General features: G+C 38.5%; 2 protein-coding genes across 5 annotated transcripts in view; one reads left to right on the top strand and one right to left on the bottom strand.

The window, feature by feature from the left end:
• Positions 1-23,027, bottom strand: part of LOC145678690 (short transient receptor potential channel 1-like) — a 124,753-nt gene that overhangs the window by 6,134 nt on the left and 95,592 nt on the right. For 3 of the 4 annotated variants that reach the window (XM_081749093.1, XM_081749091.1, XM_081749094.1), the window contains one exon: positions 19,181-19,339. In XM_081749093.1, the coding sequence (XP_081605219.1) occupies positions 19,181-19,339 (159 nt within the window). Of the gene's footprint in view, positions 1-19,176; positions 19,340-23,027 lie in introns of all 4 variants that reach the window. The other variant, XM_081749092.1, reaches the window with a different exon arrangement.
• LOC145679856 (uncharacterized) lies at positions 3,011-6,061 on the top strand. The gene is made up of 2 exons (XM_081750378.1): positions 3,011-3,178; positions 5,590-6,061. Exons 1-2 carry the CDS (start codon positions 3,068-3,070, stop codon positions 5,845-5,847), a joined length of 369 nt encoding a protein of 122 aa, XP_081606504.1. The 5' UTR covers positions 3,011-3,067; the 3' UTR covers positions 5,848-6,061.

The following is a 23,027-nucleotide window of genomic DNA, read 5'->3' as shown; positions in this document are numbered from 1 at the left end:
TGCAACGATAACCTCTCTCGTATTATCGCTGCTATCAGGTAGTGATCAGTGTCACAATCAGCCCTTCTAAACGACCGGACATCAATTATGCTAGATTGCCTTCTTCTATCTACTAAAACGTGATCAATTTGATTATGTGTTTTCCCGTCTGGTGATGTTCAAGTGTATACCACATCGCGACGTTCATAAATTTTTTTGAACGTCGCGATGTGGGAATTATGTACTCTTCACGATTAGGTTTTTGGATGTTGCAAAATTCACGAGTCTAACACCGTTGTCATTACTTTCCTTTTGCAGACTTTCGTTCCCTATAATCGGTTTGAATATATCCTCTCGTCCTACCTACGCATTGAAATCCCCAAATAGAATTTTCATATGGTATTGCGGGAGTTGGTCAAATATCCGTTCCACTTCTTCGTAAAAACTGTCTTTTATATCATCATCCTTATCTTCAGTTGAGGCATGTACATTTAAAACAATAATACCACACCACCGTCCCTTAAGAGTAATAAAAGAAAGTCTGTCAGTAACAAATTCAACCCGTTTAATTGCTGGTAATATACGTTTATGAACGAAAAACCCTGTTCCTAACCAGGAGCGTCATTTCAGATTTTGCTTGGGGGGGCAAGACCCCTTGATTTAAGTAAAATTTCGCGTTTTTCAGTGATTTACTACTATTCTTTTCTTACATTTTTTATAAATTTCAAACTCAGGGGGGGCAATTGCCCTTCCCTGCCCCCCTAAATGACACCCCTGTTCCTAACTGGTGATTTTTATTTCCTTCCCCGTAAAAGAACGTAAAATTTCCGGAATTCACATATCCATTTCCTTCCCACCTAACTTCCTAAACTCCTACTACGTCCATCCTGTATTTCTCTAACTCACTCGTTACGGATTTTAGCGCGCCTGCCCTATAAAGAATTCTAATATTCCATGTTCCAAGTCTCATGTCCATTTTCTTTTGCTGAGGTCGTGCCAAGTTATCAGTCCTTGTCCGCGGCTTTTGTGAATATTTCTGAACAAGTGCTTTTTTATATATATATAGGATGAGGTTGTTAGCCCTACCCAAACCCCCAAGCTGGAGGACCACTCCTAGTCGGATGTCCGCGACTGCTTATTCAGTATATTCGTAGCTAACCTCTATATCTAGAGGCCTTCTCCTCGATCCGCAACCTGAGGACGCGCCATGCCGTGGTGACAGGAACCCACGTTACACGGTAGCTTGCCGAAAGAGCATAATAATAAACAAGATAGGTGCTCGAAAATGTTTCTTGTGTCCTAGGCGCCTGTTCTCCAACCTTGGCACCATAATAATACATTTTCATGCATAGGCCTACATAATTTTATTTTGGATTTAACTTATTTAGTAGCCAGACTTGTATTTCCAATCGCCTTGACTACCTGGCGTCCAGGATTTTTCGAGCTTGAAGAAGAGGAATATTGACAGAAATTCATTATGTATTATATACGTAGTTGCTTTGAAACTTCAAACTTTTCTTTTCAATAAGCTCACACGTAATATTGTACGAAGTATACAAACATAAGTTTATTTATATTCTTTCTCACCTTCAGCCAGGCCCATAAGTCCAAAGAGTTTCGAGATATGAATATAATTGAAAGGTGAAGAACAGGGTATAATGTCACAAATTATAGTGTACAGTGGGAATTTTGTTTTACAGTATGATTAGACTTATGTCTTATGCCTCTGCTTTATGCAGAGTCGTTCTGACGCGTGATCAGTTCCATACTAAAGAGTTAGACTAACATTTGTTTCCTGCAGTAGTTCAGACCTTTAGTATGATGCTAATCATACGTCAAAACGTCTCTACATAAGGCGGTTTATAAACGACAAACATGACATAAATGCTTACGTTAAAATCCATGTGTAATGAATAAATAATGTTTCTGTTGCGAATTAGTAATTAAGTCATGTGTTCCAGTAAAGTAATGTGTTCCTAGTATTTCATTTAGACTGAGATCGTTTACGTCCAGCATGTAACAAGTTAGTGGTAATTGTTACTATGAAGTGCTGTGTGATCTGTTTCATAAATGTTGTGAGTCATGTCTGTTCTTAAGCAAATATTTCTGCAAGTAGGTTATTTCACAATCGCTCTCATGACTAGACTTCGGATTTTAAGGCAAATGCCTATTTTGTTCCCTTTATAGGAAGTAAAAAATACTTCGGATCTTTACGAATCATGAGGAATTAAGCCTATTAAAACACTTTATAAGTGCCCTAAAAATGCCTAAAATGGAGTTTAGCGCCTATTTTGGCCGTTTTGGCCTAAAAATGCCTAAAACTGCAAAAAATACAAAATTCCTGTATTTTTTAAATAAACTTTTTTTTTAGTGTTGAGTGAAATTTAATTGACAAATCTGAAGGCAGAGTGAGTGTGTTTGTCGAGGCTAATTTTAGTCTAACTCGTATGAAGAAGTGAAACGCAGAGGGTGGTTGTATGTAAAAAATTGTTTCTAAAAGTTGAGCTATTTCTGCTCAAGGTCAAGCCCATTTGTGAAAGACAAAGACAAACCATCCCTTTGCATCCTGCAGACACTGTACTGAAAGATCTCTATCTCTTTCTGTCTGTCTCTCTTTCCCCAGGGGCAAAACCAAAGCTATTGCTAAGTGCATATCGCAGTAACCAATATTCCCCTCCCTGCCGTTCTGCATTCTTGGAACTATTCCACCTTTTCTCTTCTGTAGCGGCTCACTTCAGCTCTTCTGTGATCCGTTCAGCTCTCTGGAATTTGGACAATAGTTTACACACACACATTCACAAATCAACACACAGCTCTATTGAAGCAAGAATCTCTTCGGGTCTTCGCTTTCAATATTTGGGAAAAACCAAAGTCCACGAACAGAAACGATTCATGAAGTGACGCGGTTCAGTTGACTGGAGTATCCATCCATGTATCATTTTCGGGTCAGTGCAGTGATTTATCTTAAACACGTAGTTCAAGAACGATACATCGTCTCTACAACGCATGAACAATTGGACTCAACGGCTTACAGCCCAGTCACAGATCTTGAGGATTCTTAAAAAGAAGTTTTGTATCATACGCAACAATGCCAAAGGAGAAGTCTTCAAAAAGTACCTTGATTCGCCAGTGGTTGCAAGAATTTCCAGATCTAACATACGATGGAAGAATAATCTTTTGTCCATTGTGCAGCAAGCAGGTAAGAAAAGCTATTTTTATTTACACATTTATAAATTTAATTAAATCAATTGTACACCCCCCCCTCCTTGTTTCTGTATAGCTAGCTAAAGTAAAACCTTTATCAATGGGAGGTTAACTATTTTAAGAGACAACGTTACTGAGCTGCTGAACTCGTGAAAATCTAATTTACATGGAATTTAGATCAGTTAAGAAAAAACATAAAAATAATCCTGTAACACAGGAAAATCTTTAAAATGTAAAGACTTCTAGCAGCCTGCTTAAATGAAATATATGAACGATGGTTTTGAAAGTGCTAATGGAAGAAAGTGTCTAGACTTACACATTCAACAGTTTTAGGGATTCTCGGGGATCTTGAGAAAAGCGGACATGGCATTCTCGGTTCTTTCCGAAGGACTCCCCCCCCCCCGAAAAAAAGCAGTAAAGGTTAAAAACAATGTAAGTTAAAGTTGACATATTGTGTCAGTAACTCCAAAAGGGGTCCTCTTTTCGGAGAAAAATGTTTAATGCCAGCAATTACTCGACAGTTTCAGGAGCTTAAGAAAACATATTTTTGCTATCTCGTTTTTCAAAAGAAAAAAAAATACGAAAGAAGTTAAGAAAGGCGGGATTCAATTTTTTTTAAATGCCAACAGTTCCAAAAGTTTGAAAGAAGAAATGTGCAATGCCAATATTGATTATCTTTAAAAAGTTAAGGAAACTGGATATATCCTTTCATCCCGAAAATATCTAAAAACGAGGATTTCAGTTTGAAAGAAAAACTAGAAATGTCAATATCTTGAAAAGCATAAAAGATAGGAAAAATGTTTAAAGGCCATTTTTTTTTTTTTTTTTTGTTATTTTTCTCGAAAAAGAAAGAAAAGATCTGTTAATAGTTAAATAACGGCGTTTGAGGTTCATAGATTGTCTCAGAACTTGTTTTACGAAGCAGAAACTTGTTTGTCTCTTTGTTTTTTTATTTATCAATTTTGCTCGAGGTGCTACTGTCTATTGTCTTAAGATGCTATTGATTTCCATCCATAGTTACAGACAAATAAATTCCACACAGGGGCAAGAAAAGAACAGTCTGACACTCGTCTAACAAGAATTACAATTGCGGATAATTTTATTTTAGGACAGATCTTAAGAAAGGAAGAATTTGTCTCTGATGTTCTCTCCCCAAAGCCAAAAAAAAAAAAAAAAAGGAATTCTAATCGATTGCTCTCTCTCTCTCTCTCTCCTGATGAAGAATATCCATACACCTTTTGTCGCAGGGCCGCAAGAGACAACTAATTTCCAAAAAAAAAAAAATTAAAAAACGCCAATTTTATTTATTGTATCATGCTGATGTTCACGCTCAACTAAGGCATTGCTAATACTTTATTTTCGTTCTAACTTTGGTTTCTGTCAGTTGATAGTTGCAAAAATTTTGAATTTTTGAAATTTTAAAACGGCCCTTATTTTAAATTTTTGACAGGTCACTGATTTTCACACTGAAACATTTTAATCATATTTTGGGGAAAATTTGGTTCAAATCAGTTAAAAATTTTGTAAATTACAGTTTTAAAGAAAATTTTAAAGGGACGATATTTTGAAATTTTTCATGCAATTATTTTGGCATCCAAATCTCAAACAAAATATTGCCAAATTATGTTTTAATTTTTGCCAAGTTGGAGTGTGTCAGCATTCGAAATTAAATAAAATATAGTGCTTAAAATTAAATTAGTTACAGTGCTTAAAATTAAATATTATTTCTCAGATATTGATATACAATTTTATTGCTTCTGTCTGTAAATTGGGGATTATTCTGAAGTAAAATGCTCATCGATTAGTCTTTTATTTGATCTGTTCTGATTCGAAATGGGACTGGGGTATATTGGTCTTTAACGAGGTAGACCAACAAGTTTGCCTTTTTGTCAACTTTAAATCAATAATGTAACGTTCACCGATTAAAAAAAAAAAAAAAGCACATTACGACCAGAAAGGCAAGCAAACAGTGATGGTAGTTGTCGCAATTAGTGCTCTCAATCGGGTCAGTTCGGGTCGACTTTTGGTTGGACACCCTCGAGTAACGGGTCGGGTCAGGTCAGCCTAACTCGGGTCACGGGTCGGGTAGCGTTAGACCAACTCAGTTCACCGGTCGAGTCGGGTCACCCGAGATAGTTTGACCCGACCCGACTGGTGAACTGAGTTGGTCTAACGATACCAGACTCGTGACCCGAGTTAGGCTGACCTGACCCGACCCGTTACTGAGGGTGTCCAACAATAAGCTGACCCGAACTGACCCGTTTGAAAATACTAGTCGCAATGTACACGAAGAAAATTAGAGAATTTGAAACCGAAATTAAAGTTAAAACGCCACCATCTTCACTAGTTTTGTAAGAAGCATTTGAAAATATATTTCTAAGCGTTTTTTTTTTTTTTTTTTTTAAGGTTTCTCAGGAAAAGAAGTGCCACTTAAAGCAACACATTGATGGTGCTGGACATCTTGCCAAATCTAAAGCGAAGAAACAACAGAAACAGACACAGTTAACTCAGCCTTTTGGATCTGGATCTGAATCTGGAACTGCGAACACATTTAATGCGGATCTTGCTAGAGCCCTTGTCGCTGCCAACATCCCATGGAACACACTTCAAAATGAAACATTCCGACAGTTTTTACAGAAGTGGTGCCAGCAATCGATACCGTGAGTCAACACTCAGGAAAACGTGTTTGGATTCTGAATACAACAATACACTTGATACAATCAGAAAGGATATTGGCGATTCCAGCATTTGGGTAGGCGTCGATGAGACTACTGATGCATGCAATAGATACATAGTGAATGTTGTTGTAGGAAAACTTGATGAAGATGGACCTTCAACTCCTCACTTGTTAAGTAGCAAGGAAATTAAGAAAGTGAGTGCCCAGACAATTGCTTACACCGTGAACAAAAGTTTGCAACTTCTGTATCCTAGTGGTGTGGATGATTCTAAAATTCTTCTTCTTTGCACAGATGCAGCTTCTTACATGATTGCTGCGTTTAAGAACCTAAAACCTTTCTACCCCAACCTCATCCATGTTACCTGTGTAGCACATGCTTTTCATAGAATTTCTGAAACAATCAGGAACGAATTTCCTCAAGTCAATGCCCTCATTTCTAACATGAAAAAAACTTTTTGCAAAGCCCCATCGAGAATCGCTGTCTTTAAAGAAAAACTGCCTGGCATTTCTCTTCCTCCACAACCTGTCCTAACGCGCTGGGGAACATGGCTTGAAGCAGCTTTGTATTACGCAGAGAACTTGGACGCTATTGCTGGTGTTGTTGGCGAACTTCCTGGTGTGGAAAACATTGCAAGTGTTTCAGTTTTGAAGGAACTTTTCAAAGATCCCATTCTCAAAAGAGATCTTGTATATATCAAGTCAAATTTTTCATTCTTACCTACGACGATCACTAAGTTGGAAGCTACGGGAAAGCCACTTAGTGAACAGGTGTCAGTAGTTAACGAAGCCGAAAAGAAAATCCAAAGTGCTACGGGGAAAGTTGGGGAAAAAGTGCAGTGTAAGTGGGAAAGTGTAGTGAAGAAGAATGAGGGATTTCTTGTGTTGGTTCGTATAGGGAAAGTTTTGATGGGAGAGGATGAAACCATCCCCGACGAAGTGGAAATGAAAAATGTATCGAAATTTAAGTATGCTCCTGTAACATCTGTCTCAGTGGAAAGATCGTTTTCGGCAGCAAAGATGATCCTTACAGACAAAAGAGAGAGATTGACAGTCGAAAACTTTGAGAAACTGTTGGTAATTTACTGTTTCCAAAATTACGAATGAGCAAGTTGTGTACTGAATGAATCACCTGATTCACTGAAAACAAAAGATGTTAATAAAAAGGGGTATGTAATAATTTATACTATTATTTTTAGAGCCTATTTTTAATTTTTAGCGCCTATTTTCCTATTTTTAGTACCTATTTTAGGCGCCTAAAATTAAACTTTTTGGTGCCTAAAATTCCGAAGTCTACTCATGACGCATATATTAGTTTATTATGAACAAGTACAGAATAACTTTAAAAGGGTATGTTTACTGAATGCATTTTATACAAGAATTTATTTATTTTACACTTGGTAGTTGGTATAGTATTTTGCAACAAACCAAATAAATTATGAGTTTAGTTGGATCTCAGCGACAATTATTGTTGAATAGTGAAATATATACAAATCAGTTACGTAATTAAAAGTAAGAATATAAAGTTAATTCAGTCTTGGTTTTGGTTCATCTGTCCTGTGCTATGGACTTGGAGAGTGTTTCCTTTTGTGTATTTGCCAAGTGTGCGTTTAAGTAATTATAGTATTAACTTTGTTAATGTTATCCAATATGCTCCAATATGAATTCTACATACTCACTTGTCAAAACGAAAGCATTCTTTAAACTGAAGTAACTTAATGCCGTGGAAGATGATTGTGCTCTTATATACTTTCTTAGGAATTCCATTCTCACTTGATTCATCACTTGACAAATATGACAATCTCCGAAACGTTTTCAAACGACAATGGCTCATTCAGACAAAGCGAAACTTCTCTTTGCAAAATACGACACAACTTTGCAAACTCTCCTTTCCACTTTTCAGTTTTAAGATGATGGTGGAAGAAAAGTCAGAAATTTCTGCAAAGTCTTTGCAAGTTTTCACTTTGCACTTTTCACTTTGCAGAAATATTTTTTTCGTGGAACATAAACTTTGCTGCAAATAGCAAAGCGCAAAGTGAAAAGTTGCAAAGTTCAATGGTGGAATTGGCCCCATATCTGTTTATTTATTGGTTTAAATGGTAACTCATGTGTTCAAAATATTTCAGTCAATCTGTAAATGTTAACATGCACTAATATAAACAAAGTTCCATGGGCTAAAGAAAGCGACGGTAAGCACAAAGATATTATGTTAAAATAATATTTCTAATGTGCAAAGTAGTTCGATAATAACACTGGTAAGTTCTCAGAATGTTCGTGAACATGATTGTCATTTTAAGTTTGTGCGTCCCTGTGTTGAACTCAATAAAGAATTTAGGTTATTTTTACTTGGGGAAATATTTTTTCATGTATTAATTTACTTGGGCTCCCCTCTGAGCGCATAATTGTCGAATCCAGAACGAACTTGTATATAAGAAATTAGCACTCAACTAATCAAATAACTATACTTTTTATGTTATTGATTTTTTTCTTAAGAGTAAATAAAATTCGCTTCGTAAGATCGGCAGGTGACCTAAATATGAGAATATTAATTAGTTTATTACCTTAGACTGCAAACAATGTCAATAATATAGGAAATGAGTACACTACAACTTTGTGCTAAGAAATTCAAGTATATTCAAATATTTGGTAATAAATAAATAGACACACAGCTTTCTGTTACTTTTCTTATTCTTTGTGTTATTAAAAACGTCGTACACATTTGAAAAACACGCATCGTATCTTTCGCTAAGCCTTTTCCCTGATGAGTTGAGTTGATTTTAGTTTAGCGTCCCTTTCAGCAGCGAGGCTATATGAGACGTGGACCTACTGATTAACGTGGAATCCGAACCACATGAGCTCCCGCCGGGAATCGAACCCGGATCTCCAATGCCAAAGGCGCGTACGCTAATCGCTTAGCCACGGAGGAGCTCTCCTTTTCCCTACTGAGTAGCGCAGACCTTTTCCCCCTGTACCGACCTGTGACGTACAAATATGGTGGTCGTTGTTTTAAGCGCACAAGTAGCAGACCGGAATTCAATAGCAAATTTCAACTAGTTAGAATCATGGTTAGAACAGTAAGCGAAAGGAATGAGCTAGCTCCGAAGTTTTCTTAGAGCAATGAAAAAAAAAATCAGTGGAAATGTCCATTAATTTTCTTTGTCAGTTTCTTTAACAGTTGTAGTAAATGTGATAGCTTAGCAAGCAAAATTATTTGCGATATTTCATATTTTCTGCTGATATAATGCGGGGAATGTAGCAAATAAGGTATCGCTATTTATAAAGAGTTTTTAAGCGGATCATTTGAGTTTAACATAAAATTAAACATTTAACGCCTATATTATTTTTTCAATTCTGATACTTGATCGTATAAGGATGTTCCACAAGTCTGGATACATAGGATATCTCAGAAACTACTGAGGATATTGAAAAAGCTCCCAATGGTAAGAAAAATGCAAGATTGAAAGACCATTGGTAGACAACAGTGAATGAACGAATCCACAGTTATTACTGTTATTCCCGTCTATCAGTGTTGGGCAAAATCAATTGAAATCAATTGCAATTGATCAATCAATTGAAAGTAATTGCTCTGAAAATCAATTGCAATTGATTTCAATTGCAATTGATTTCAATTTGTAATTGACAATTAATTTCAATTGCAATTGAATTCAATCATAAAATTTGCAATTAAATTTTCGTCAATTGTTAATTGTTAATTGGTCACCAGGCAATTGAAACTTTTAATTGTTAATTGTCAATTGCAAAGGGTGCAATTGAAACATTTAATTGTTAATTGCAATTGACAATTGAAACTTGTAATTGTTAATTGTAATTGAAATCAGCAATTAAAACTGAAGATAAGAAGATGTGTGTGTATTGTGTTGTCCACTTGTTACTGTTTTACATATTTCAAATAAGGTACTTATAAGAAATGCTGGATACCTACCATCCCTTCCCCCCCCCTGGGAAGAAAGCCAGGAAACTAAGTATTTTTTAAAATATATTATGTTTATGGTTCTATCCCCCTCGAAAGAACTCTATATGCCCGTCATGCATACAATAGGAATGGGCACCAGCGAGTTCGAGCGAGTTTTCTTTAAAACTCGACTCGACTCGAAGCAGACATCTTTGAGCTCGACTTGAGATCTTGGCTCGAAAAAATTCCCCCAACTCGACTCGAATTCGGATCGAGTTTCCAGTCGAGTCGAGCCAATTCGAGCTAAATCCTTTGTGTAGTTCCAAGTACTATTATCTTCAAGTATCCTACATAGACAATATAATAATCAATGATACTACTACTACTACTATAATTAATTATCATTATAACACCGTGTACCTGTATAAACATGGAATAAAGGCGGTTTGTATCGGAATACTAAAAATTAGTTGACTGTCGATCTTGGTCGTCAAGAAATCTTCAGGAGGCAAGGACATCGGTCACGAGGTTCTTGGTTTGAGTTCAGGAGGAGCAAGTATTCGGGCTCGAGCCAAAAATTGTTAGAAGTTATGGGACTCCAGCCAAACATGTTCAAAACTGCTCGACCCGGGCTTAGGGTTGTCAACAGCTCAAGCGGCTCGCTCACAGCTTATTCACTTATCGAGCCGAACCGAGAAGTAAGCCGAGCCAACAGCTCATCCAACCGAGCCAGCTCCAGCCGATGGCTCACACCAGCCGAGCCGAATTGAGCTGATTGCTTACCCCAACCGAGCCCGTTCGAACCATCGGCTCAGTTGAGCTGACTCGAACCCAGCCTATGGACTCGTTTCAACGGAGCTGGTTCGAGCCATTGGCTCCAATCGAGCCGAGCCGATGACTCGTCTTTACCGAGCCGGTTCAAGCCATTGGCTCAATTGAGCCCAGTCGATGGGTAATCCCAACCAAGCCAGCTCAAGCTGTACGCTCAGTTGAACCAAGCCGAGTCGGTTGACATCACTATTCCGGTTGGGCTTCTACTTTGGCTAAAAAATTGGACCGTGCAGTTCTCAGCCTTGATGGTAAGAACTACAAAAAATGATAAGAAATCTTTAGTTTTACGTCTCACGCTTATGCCGGATAGGCAAAAGGAGACGGTGATGATAGGAAATGAATGAAATGAAGAAAGTGGGAGGAAACGGGAGAACCCCGAGAAAATCCACGAGCACGGTGTTTGTCCACCACAAAGTACAAACTGCGCGAGCTGGGATCGAACCAGGGACCTCAAGCACCGGAGGTGAACGCTCTACCACTGACCCACCGCGCCAACTGGTAAGAACTACAGTATATACTTATATTGATGCTCACGGCGTCATTAACTTGTTCCGCCACCAACGAATTTCAAGGTACTTTGTTCTGCATCTTTTGTGCGTGTTTTGTGTCGCTTTATGCGCCTATTCCCACATTTTGTGCATCACCGGAAGTGGGTCAAAATGGGCCTACAAATATGGCGGAACAAGTTATTGCTCTTCTGCCACCAATGAATTTCGAGATTGTTTCCTTCACATCGTTTTGTGCCGTTTTGTGCGTCTACTTCCGTTTTGTACGTCGTGGGAAGTGGGTTAAAATGAGTCCCCAAGGTGGGACGAAAAGGATCAAGAGTTCCGCCACTATTAAATCTCGAGGTCGTTTATTTCACATCGCGTACCCTTTTGTACGTCTATTTCGACGTTTTGTGCGTCACTGGAAGACGGTCAAAATGGGCCTCGAAGGTGGGACGAAAATGACCCACTGCTCCGCCACTACCGAATTTCGATATCCTTCCTTTCGCATCGACTACTGAATTTTCGTGCTGTTTCGTGCCCCCATTTCCACGTTTCGTGCGTCACCAGAAATGGGTCAAAATGGGCTTCCAAGGTAGGACGAAAATGACACACTGTTCCGCCACTATCGAATTTCGAGGTCGTTAATTTTACATCGCGTATCCTTTTGTGCGCCTATTTCGACGTTTTGTACGTCACTGGAAGATGGTCAAAATGGGCTCGAAGGTGGGATGAAAATGACCAAGAGTTTCGCCACTACTGAATTTCGATATCCTTCCTTTTGCATCGACTAGTGGATTTTCGTGCCGTTTCGTGCCCTTATTTCCACGTTTAGTGCGTCACCGAAAGTGGGTCAAAATGGGCTTCCAAGATGGAACGAAAATGACCGAGAGTTCCGCCACTATTAAATCTCGAGGTTGTTAATTTCACATCGCGTACCCTTTTGTACGTCTATTTCGACGTTTTGTGCGTCACTGGAAGACGGTCAAAATGGGCCTCGAAGGTGGGACGAAAATGACCCACTGCTCCGCCACTGCCGAATTTCGATATCCTTCCTTTCGCATCGACTACTGAATTTTCGTGCTGTTTCGTGTCCCCATTTCCACGTTTCGTGCGTCACCAGAAATGGGTCAAAATGGGCTTCCAAGGTAGGACGAAAATGACACACTGTTCCGCCACTATCGAATTTCGAGGTCGTTAATTTTACATCGCGTACCCTTTTGTGCGCCTATTTCGACGTTTTGTACGTCACTGGAAGATGGTCAAAATGGGCCTCGAAGGTGGGATGAAAATGACCAAGAGTTTCACCACTATTGAATTTCGATATCCTTCCTTTTGCATCGACTAGTGGATTTTCGTGCCGTTTCGTGCCCTTATTTCCACGTTTTGTGCGTCACCGAAAGTGGGTCAAAATGGGCTTCCAAGATGGGACGAAAATGACCAAGAGTTCCGCTACTATGGAATTTCGAGGTCGTTAATTTCACATTGCATACCCTTTTGTGCGCGTATTTCGACGTTTTGTGCGTCACTGGAAGACGGTCAAAATGGGCCTCGAAGGTGGGACGAAAATGACCCACTGCTCCACCACTATACCTACCGAATTTTGTGGTCCTTCCTTTCGCGTCGAGTAGTGAATGTTTCGTGCCGTTTCGTGCTCTTATTTCCACGTTTTGCGCGTCACCAGAAGTGTGTGAAAATGGACGTCCAAAGTGTGACCAAAATGACCCATTGTTCCGACACTATCGAATTTCTAGGTCGTTTCTTTCGCATCGTTTAGTGATTATTTTTTTAAAAGTTTTCTGTGCCTACTTCCTCGTCTTGTGGTCACCGGAAGTGAGTTAAACGGGCCTTTAAAGTGGGAGTTAAATGGCTCACTATTCCGCCACTATCGAATTTCGGGGTTGGTTCTTTCGCATCGTTTAGTGTGTATTTTGTACCGTTCTGTTCGCCTACTTCCACGTTTTGAGCATCACCAGAAATGCGTCAAAATGGTCCGAGAAACTAGAGCCATTGTTCCGCCACTATCGAATTTGGGGTGTCGTTTCTTTCGCATCGTATAGTGCCTGCTTTGTACCGTTTTGTGCTCCTATTTCCACTTTAGTGCTTCTATTTCCACTTTAGTGCGACAACAAAAATGGGTCAAAATGGCCTACAAGTATAGCGGAATAACTTAATGCTGTTCCGTCACCATCAAATGAGGTCGTTTCCTTCACACTTTTTATACATGATTTGTATCGCTTTGTGCATCAGTGGAAGAGGGTCAAAATGGACCTTGAAAGTGGAATGAATATGTCTTTCTCTGCCATATTTGTAGGTCACCTTTGACCCACTTTCGTTGGCCTACAAAACGTGAAAGTATGCGCAGAAACGGTATAAATATGCACTAAACAATGCGAAAAAAGCGACCTTGAAATTCGATACTGGTGGGAGAGTGGATCAGTTTTCTTCCCACATTGAATGCCCATTTTGACCCACTACCATTGATTCACAAAACGTGGAAATAGGCTTACAAAACGGTAGAAAACACGCACAAGACGATGTGAAGGAAACGACCTCGAAATCGTTCCTGACGGAACAACATTAACTTGTTCCGCCATATTTGTAGGATAACGTTGACCCATTTCCGGTGACGCAGAAAACGAGGAAATAGGCGCACAAAACGACACAAAAATGGTAATTTAGCTTAATTACATGGAAATTTTAAGTTTGTAAGCTTAATTATATGGAAAATTTTATACATTTTTCCTTTAAGTTGGTCTACTTTACGTTGATTTGGGACTTTTAAATTGTATTCATTTTTCCACTGAAAAATATGTATAATTCAACAAGTTGATTTGATTTTGAGTTGCTTTTGGGGTTTAACGTCCCGGTCAGCAGCGAGGCTATATGAGACATGGACCTACTGATTAACGTGGAATCCGAACCACATGAGCGCCCGCAGGGAATCGAACCCGGGTTTCCCACGCCAAAGGCGCGTACGCTAACCGCTTAGCCACGGAGGAGCTCTATGATTCAACAAGGAAATATTTATTAGTTATAATTATAATAATTATCTATTTATATATAATTGAATTCATTGTAATTTGGTCCATAACAAACACTTTACCATTTCGTACTAGCTGTTATACCCGTTCTTCGCACGGATCAGATAAAATATCAATGTAAACAGATTGAACAACGGGAGAACAATTAAGAAACATTTCTAACATTGGATATATTTTGTGTGAATATATATCCAACAACGTACATGTGCTTTCATTGGGAAGGCCGATGGGGCTGAATTTGAACGTAAACACTATCGGGGGTGTCACTATACGTCTGAGCAACCCCGATAAATATGGATTCGACACAAATTCTACTACTTTTACATGTCCCGGTGAACACCCCCTCAGACCCCCTTGGTTCGTATTGTGAAACAATCTCCTCTGGCCCCTACCAACCCCCAACTAATACCACGAAAACTATGAATGTGACACTAACATCTGCCCTTTTCTACTACTTTTTACATATGCCTGTAAAAATCTCTATAATCCTCTGGTTCCAATTTTGAAAAAAACAATGCCTCTGGTCTGCAGCCGATGGGGGCTGTATTTGGAAGTCAACGCCTGTGGAAGTATCACCATTCATCTCAGCGACAGCTAAAACTATGGATTTGACACTAATATCGGTCACTTTCCATTAGTTTTACATGTCTCGCAATTCCCCACCCCCGGTGACTCCCGGCCCGCATACAATGCTGGCTAAATTTGAAAATCATCGCTAATGAAAGTATCACCATTAATCTCAGCCACCGCGAAAACTACGGAATTGACATCGGTCATTGTGGATTATTTTTACATGTCTCGTGATCCCCTTCATAATGCCCCCGTTTCTTATCTGATGGGGGCTAAATGTGAAAGTAAACGCGGTCTTGAGTTTCACCAATGAGCTCAGCTACCCCGAAAATTATGAATTTGACATTAATATCAGTCATTTTCGATTATTTTTTTACATGTCTCGGAATTCCCCCCTCTGGTGACCCAAGGCCCGCATACAACGGTGGATGAATTTGAAAGTCATCGCTAATGGTAGTGTCACCATTGATATCAGCAACCGCGAAAACTATGGATTTGACACTAATATCGGTCATTTTGGATTACTTGTACGTGTCGGTATTTCCCCCCTCCCCCCATTGACCCACGGCCCGTAGCAGAATACGGTGAATTTGGAAGTTAATGCGATCGGAGTTTCACCATTGATCTCAGCGACCGCGAAAACTATGAAATCGACACTGATATCGGTCATTTTCTACTACTTTTACATGTCCCGGTAAACGCCCCCCTGAGACCCCCTGGTTCGAATTTTTTCGAAAAAGCTTTGCCTTGGTGTGAAACCTGGACCAAGGTATCTTTGACCAAAATTTGGTAACTCTCGGTCGACTTGTCTGGTCCCCAGGCCGGTCCCGGTAAACGTCTCCTGGAGACCCCATAGTAAGGAATTAAAAAAAAAAAAAAAAAACTCTTCGTCTTGGTCTGGGGCTTAGACCAAGCTACCCGTGACCAAATTTTGAAAACTTTCGGTCCACTCGTCCCGTCCACAGGCCGCACAAAGATAGACAGACACACGAACAAACTATTTTATTTATATTAGAAAGGTCAGATCCGCTGTTATTGTATTAGTGCGATGCTTGAGCGATTGATCGTAGAAATTCAAACTCCGATGAGTGATAATTTTATAGGCTTGTTTTATTACAAGTTTAAACTCTTTAGTCAGTAGAGAAGAGGGCGTGAATCATGGGTCAGAGTTGATGACAATGGGTTTTGGCGGGTCTGTGGGTCACAGTGGGTAAGAGTGATTTATGGTGGGTGGTGGGTCAGAGTGGGTCACGGTGGGTCGTGGGTCACGACGGGTGGTGAGTCAATTGGTCGTGGCTAAAGTTTTCATTGCCCCACGCCCTCTCTGAACTACAGTGTTGAAAATTAATCAGTGAAAATCAATTGCAATTGATCAATCAATTGAAAGTAATTGCTGTGGAAATCAATTGCAATTGAATCAATTGCCAATTAATTTCAATTGCAATTGAATTACAGAATTCAATTGCAATTACTTTCCACTGCAATTACTTTCAATCAATTGATCAATTGCAATTGATTCTCCTTTTTTAATGGCCAACTGCAATTAACAATTAACCATTACTTATTTCAATTGTTAATTGCAATTAACAATTAAATTTACAGATTAATTGTTAATTGTTAATTCAATTGAAATTTGCCCAACACTGCCGTCTATAGCTTTTAGAAAAAGCATTCTCATGATTATGCCGCGCATGTTTTACAAGGCCGAATATTCTATCTACTTAAAAGCAACAGAATACTGAGGAGCCTATAATAATAATAATAATAATAATAATAATAATAATAATAATAATAATAATAATAATAATAATAATAATAATACGGTGAAAGTTCTCAAGAACGGAAACCTATGGGACATGATTGTTTGTTCATAGATCAAGATATCCGATACACAAAAGCTTACTCACAAGTGATACGGTAATTGAATTCAATATGCGGTACATACATTCGTTCTGCCGGATTGTAAATATAGGCTAACGTCGAAATACTGCAATCAGTATTCGAATTGCTGGGATGATAAAGGAAAATCTCCCTCTGGAAAGAAACAAGGATGTTACCTGGCTTGTTTATATGGACGTGTATTGCAAAACACTATTTTTTCTCATGCAAAAGTAATACCTCCATAAAAATCCCTTAATTATTCCTTTATAGAATGTACATTAAAAGTAAAAGTAATCCAATAAGAACATGCAATATTATTATTACATACTAAAAAAGGGGACAGAACTAATCAATCATGACATTTTATGAATTCCTTGGAGAAATGTCTGCAACAGTTGTCTACTGTACAATTCTGTGGACGCTAGTTCGTGATTGAAATTCGTTTTTAGCTCTTGGATCAGTTGCAGGAACCAAATGAAGTTTTATTTTTGGCTTGTAGAAAGTACTTTGAGTGCTAAATGCATATAAATTGAGAATAATTCCTTCCTGTTATGAAGAGAGTACTAAAACGTTTAAGGATAAAAGTGTCCGTATCTATGAGCCTGCCAGAAGGGAGAGTTTCCCCCAATAATATATATATATATATATATATATATATATATATATATATATATATATATATATATATATATGTGTGTGTGTGTGTGTGTGTGTGTGTGTGTGTGTATGTGTGAAAGGGACTATGTTTGTGATTTAATAACTCTTGAACCACCCGACCGATCTCTCCATTAAATTTTCAACATAGATTAGGTTCAGGCCTGGGATAATTCCACTTCGATAGTACAACATAGGGGAGGGGTAGAAATATAAAATAAATAAAACTTAATGTCTTGAACCACTCGACCAATCTCGATCAAATTTGCCACTTAGATGAGGTTCGAACCTGGGATAGTTTTTATCATTTCATTTTGACGGTGCAACTTAGGCGAGGAAGAGGGGGAAGATAATTAAAAATGATCGAGAATGATCAAAATTAGTGTCGAATCAATAGTTTCTGGGGTCGCTGAGATGAACAGTGACACTTCCGATGCAGTTTAAATCCAAATTCTACCTCGCAACTTGAGGGATGAAGGGAGATACATAAAAATGATCGAAAATGACCGATATTAATGTCGAATCCATAGTTTTCAGGGTCAGTAAGGCAAAGATTGACATTTCCGTTGCCGTTTAAATACAAATTCAGCCCTTTATGTTTAAAATGAAAGGTATTCTTCCCATGCGAGTATTCTGGAAGTAATACAGTGAAACCTCTACTAACGGACACCTCTATAAAGCGGACACCTCTCATAACGGACATATTTTGTAATCCCCAAACACTGTAATAGGAAAAACCATGTTGACAAACCTCTCTAAAGCGGACACTCTCTAGTACGGACACGGACAGTCTTTTCTGTCTCTTATAGGTATTATTTACCTCCATATTACGGACACTTTCTCTAGAAACAAGTTGAAAAATACAGAAAAAATACATTTTCAGAAATGCATACATATATCACCAAGGAAACATTGTAATAACATTTTTCCTTGTCAACTGGCTGTTCAGAAACTCAGATGAAGCGTCTTTGTTTAACAACACCTTCATATCCTTTGCTTGCATTCCACTCCCACCCAACCTGTTTTAGAATCAAGTGATTGACAGTTGCCTGCCATTTGGGATGACACGTCATTTTACTGTTTTGCTGGAATCAAGCAGAAGACATGTTTGGTAATTTTTGTTCACGTATTCGCATATTGTCTTAGTGCCTCTATTTGTAGACGGAAGCAATAAGGTGTAAGTTGTTGTGAGCTTTCGAAATGCCACGAGAAGCGCTAATGTTAAAATCGAATTGATTGAATTTTCGAAGAATACTGAGGTGTGCGAAGGATAGCTGAAAATTTTTGTATCGGTAAAACTCAAGCACCTGAGGTCATATAAAACCTAGACAAGTTAATAAAGTTGTGGTGAGAAAATGACAATGAAAATTGTGTCTCATTGCTTTGAACAAAGTTGGTGTGCAAGTGAATGTTTTTATAGAGTGCGGAATGAAAAAAAAATCCTGTGTTAGAGTCGATGCTAAAAGCTAAGAATTTAGAGGTAGCAACAGAAATGAATGTTTCAGATTTCAAGGTCTCGAACGAGTGGTTAGAGAAGTTTCGGATTAGACAAAATTTCTTTCAAAGCGATTTGTGGAGAATCCGCAGATATCGACATGTCCACAGTCATAGAACGGTTTGATAAATTACCTTCAATAGTTTGTAATTACATATCACCTTATTTACTAATTTACGTAAGAAAATATCGAAACCTCTCTAAGACGGACACCTCTCTATAGCGGACAATTTTTGATTCCCCACGGCTGTCCGCTTTAGAGAGGTTTCACTGTACATATATTTCTGTGCTACCAAAAAAGTTTGTCCGTATTATGGAGGTGTCCGCTATTGAGAGATGTCCGTTAAGGAAAGTGTCACTGTAATAATAATAATAATAATAATAATAATAATAATAATCTAATAATTTCTCAAAGAATTGTAAAAATATGCATATATAAATACTTACTATGTAGCAGCATCTAGAAAAATTACATCCTGCTTGCATTCCAGGAGGCTGTTTTACCTTGACATTACACCACTTAAAACAATATTCGAAGCCAGTGCCCGTGGGCAAAAGATTGAAAGGTGGAGGTACTTTAGACGCTGACATGTAGCTAAGGTATACCTTATATAAAACAAAGAAAATAGTTCATCAATACATTATTTTAAAAATGCGTCTTTACATTTAAGACTTCTTATTGGAACTTCTTACTAAGCATAAATGCTTATACTGCAATATTAATATTCCTGGTAGGAGCTCATGTTGTTCGAATCATTTGTTAAGCTTGAGATCAATGTCTCATATAGCTTCGGTGCTGAAAAGGACCCTAAACTCCAAATCAACCAATTACAGTACCTATTGTCCGTTTCAAACCATAAGAGCCTTATTAGGACAGTGGTTGGTGGATGTTGCGAGATGTCCGATTTCATTACGTAGAAGAAGAAACAAAAAAGAAAGAAAAGAAAGGAAAACAAGTGAGAAATAAAGATATAATATTATTACTTTTTGTGGTAAATAAAATAAATCTAGAGAAAAGATTATTTGCAACTTCTTTTCCTCTTTCTAATAGAGGGTCTCCTATTCTTTTATTAGAGTTATGGCTGTTCACAAAAGAGAGAGGCGTGTGGGTGTCCTGTGGCTTTCCAGGAATCCAGGCTTTCTTGTTCTGAAATCTAGTATACTTGATTTTAACATTACACCCTGGCATATCAAAATAGAGTACTTTACTAATTTTTTCAAACACAAATGTAAACAAGAACAAAACAGCAAACAAAATAAAATAATAAAAAAGTCTTAAAAGAACTAGGTTGATTTCAACACCATTGATTCTCAACCTTTTCTACATGCGTACCATCAAAGCATGTTCATTATTGATACACCATAAGCCATATGTACCACCGAAGTGGCTCACGTACCACCAGTGGTACGCATACTACAGGTTGAGATACCCTTCTATAACACAATCGTTGCTAATTCTATTTTAAGAATAAATCAATTTCATAACTTCTGAAACTTTTCAGATTCCTGTAGACTATTAGGCAAATACAGGGTGAGGCAAATACAGGGTGAGGCAAATACAGGGTGGGGCAAATAAAAGTGGCCCGCCCCCCCCCCAAAAAAAACAGCAAAGGAAAGGAAATAATTCGCCAACCTGCTTATAACAGATGTTGAAAATCACCACCATTCATCTCTTGAGTGACCACATAAATGAAAATGACCACAATTTCAGGTGCTCGGACACGTTTTGGATTTTTTTTTTTTTGCCTTGTTCAAAACAGATCCTATCTGATGCCATTTTCTGACTAATCGTTGCTTTGCACTCTTTGCTGGCACTTTGACACCATGAAATTCATTAGCAAACAACTGACCACACTCTTTCCACGAATTTGTTTTCACGTAACTTTACACAACGAACATCCTCTGCTGCACTGTGAGTACCATATTCACCTGTGCACTGCTCAACTCACACTGACAGGGCCAAGGGCGCCCATCAGGGGGGAAGGTGGGAGTAGTAGTGGCCCCGTTATGGCCGAATGACTCATCCTCACTCTCTTTTATGACCGGGGTGAAAGGTCAATGACCTGGCCCAGGGTCAATGACCTAGGGGTACTTAGGACCACCCCCTCTAAATTTTGGTAGGGGTACCTTGGCCCATCCCCTAAATTTTGGCAGGGGTGCCTAGGACCACCCCCCTTAAATTTTGGAAATTGCCAAATCTAAAAATTTGGTATGGTAGCCTAGGACCATAGTATGTACCTCTATTAGTATTGGGTGTCTATGTCGTTCCCTTTTATGGGTAAAAAATTGCCAAAAATTCAAATTTCGGGGGTTTTTGACCTAATTTATCCCCTTTGATGAGGTGTTATTACCCTATATGGTTATATGGGCGTATACAGGGGTCCATTCCCTTTCATAAGACATGGGTATATTAATGCACCCCTTGAAAAATTTGGGAGGGGTACCTTGGCCCACCCCTTAAATTTTGGAAATTGCCCAATTTAAACATTGGGTATTATAGTACAGGACCCTAATATGTATTATGATAAATTTGGGCGGTCCACCTTGTTTCCTTCTAGGGGTACAAAATTGCCAAAAATATAAACGTAAGCAATACGTTGTACCACGTGTTTGGTTTTCGACCTAATTTATCTCCTTGGATGAGGTCCTATTACCTTATATAGTTATATGGTCATGTATAGGGGTCCATTATCTATCATAAGACATGGGTACATTGGTGCACCCCTTGAAAAATTTGGGAAGAGTACCTTGGCCCACCCCTTAAATTTTGGAAATTGCCAAATCTAAAAATTTGGTGTGGTAGCCTAGGACCATAGTATGTACCTCTATCAGTATTGGGTGTCTATGTCGTTCCCTTTCATGGGTAAAAAATTGCCAAAAATTCAAATTTCGGGGGTTTTTGACGTAATTTATCCCCTTTGATGAGGTGTTATTACCCTATATAGTTATATGAGCGTATACAGGAGTCTATTATCTTTCATAAGATATGGGTACATTGGTGCACCCCTTTAAAAATTTGGGAGAGGTACCTTGGCCCACCCCTTAAATTTTGGAAATTGCCCAATTTAAACATTTGGTATTATAGTACAGGACCCTAATATGTATTATGATAAATTTGGATGGTCCACCTCGTTCCCTTTTAGGGGGTACAAAATTGCCAAAATATAAACGTAAGCAATACGTAGTACCACGTGTTTGGATTTTGGTCGATTTTATCCCCGTTGATGAGGTCCTATTACCTTATATGGTTATATGGGCGTATACAGGTGTCCATTACCTTTCATAAGATATGGGTACATTAATGCACCCCTTGAAAAATTTGGGAGGGGTACCTTGGCCCACCCCTTAAATTTTGGAAATTGACCAATTTAAACATTGGGTACTATAGTATAGGACCCTAATATGTATTATGATAAATTTGGATGGTCCACCTCGTTCCCTTTTAGGGGTATAAAATTGTCAAAAATATAAACGTAAGCAATACGTTGTACCACGTGTTTGTTCTTTTGGCCCATTTATCCCTCTTGGATGAGGTCCTACTACATTATATAGTTATATGGTTATGTATAGGGGTCTATTTCCTATCATAAGACATGGGTATATTGGTGCACCCCTTGAAAAATTTGGGAGGGGTACCTTGGCCCACCCCTTCAATTTTAGAAATTGCCCATTTTACACATTTGGTATAATAGTATAGGACCCTAATATATATTACTATAAATTTGGGTGGTCCACCTCGTTCCCTTTTAGGGGTACCAAATTGCCAAAATTTTAGTACAACCACGTGTTTGGACTTTTGACCTAATTTATCGCCTTTGATGAGGTGTTATTATCCTATATGGTTATATGGGCGTATACAGGGTTCATTACCTTTCATAAAACATGGGTATATTAATGCACCCCGGTAGAGGTACCTTGGCCCACCCCTTAAATTTTGGAAATTGCCCAATTTAAACATTTGGTATAATAGTATAGGACCCTAATATATATTACTATAAACTCGTTCCCGTTTAGGGGTACAAAATTGCCAAAATATAAACGTAAGCAATACGTTGTACCACGTGTTTCGTTTTTTTTTACCTAATTTATTCCATTGGATGAAGTCCTATTACCTTATATCGTTATATGGTCACGTATGGGGATTCATTTCCTATCATAAGACATAGGTACATTTGTGCACCCTGGAGGGGTACTTTGGCCCACCCCTTTAATTTTGGAAATTGCCCCTTTTACATGTTTGGTATTATAGTATAGGACCCTAATATAGATTAGTATAAATTTGGATGATTCACCT

This window comes from Thermobia domestica, chromosome 2 (assembly GCF_964235325.1).
Source record: "Thermobia domestica chromosome 2, izTheDome1.hap1.1, whole genome shotgun sequence".
Taxonomy (NCBI): domain Eukaryota; kingdom Metazoa; phylum Arthropoda; class Insecta; order Zygentoma; family Lepismatidae; genus Thermobia; species Thermobia domestica.
The sequence above is the reverse complement of the archived record's forward strand: the minus strand, read 5'-3'. Positions and strand labels throughout refer to the sequence as shown.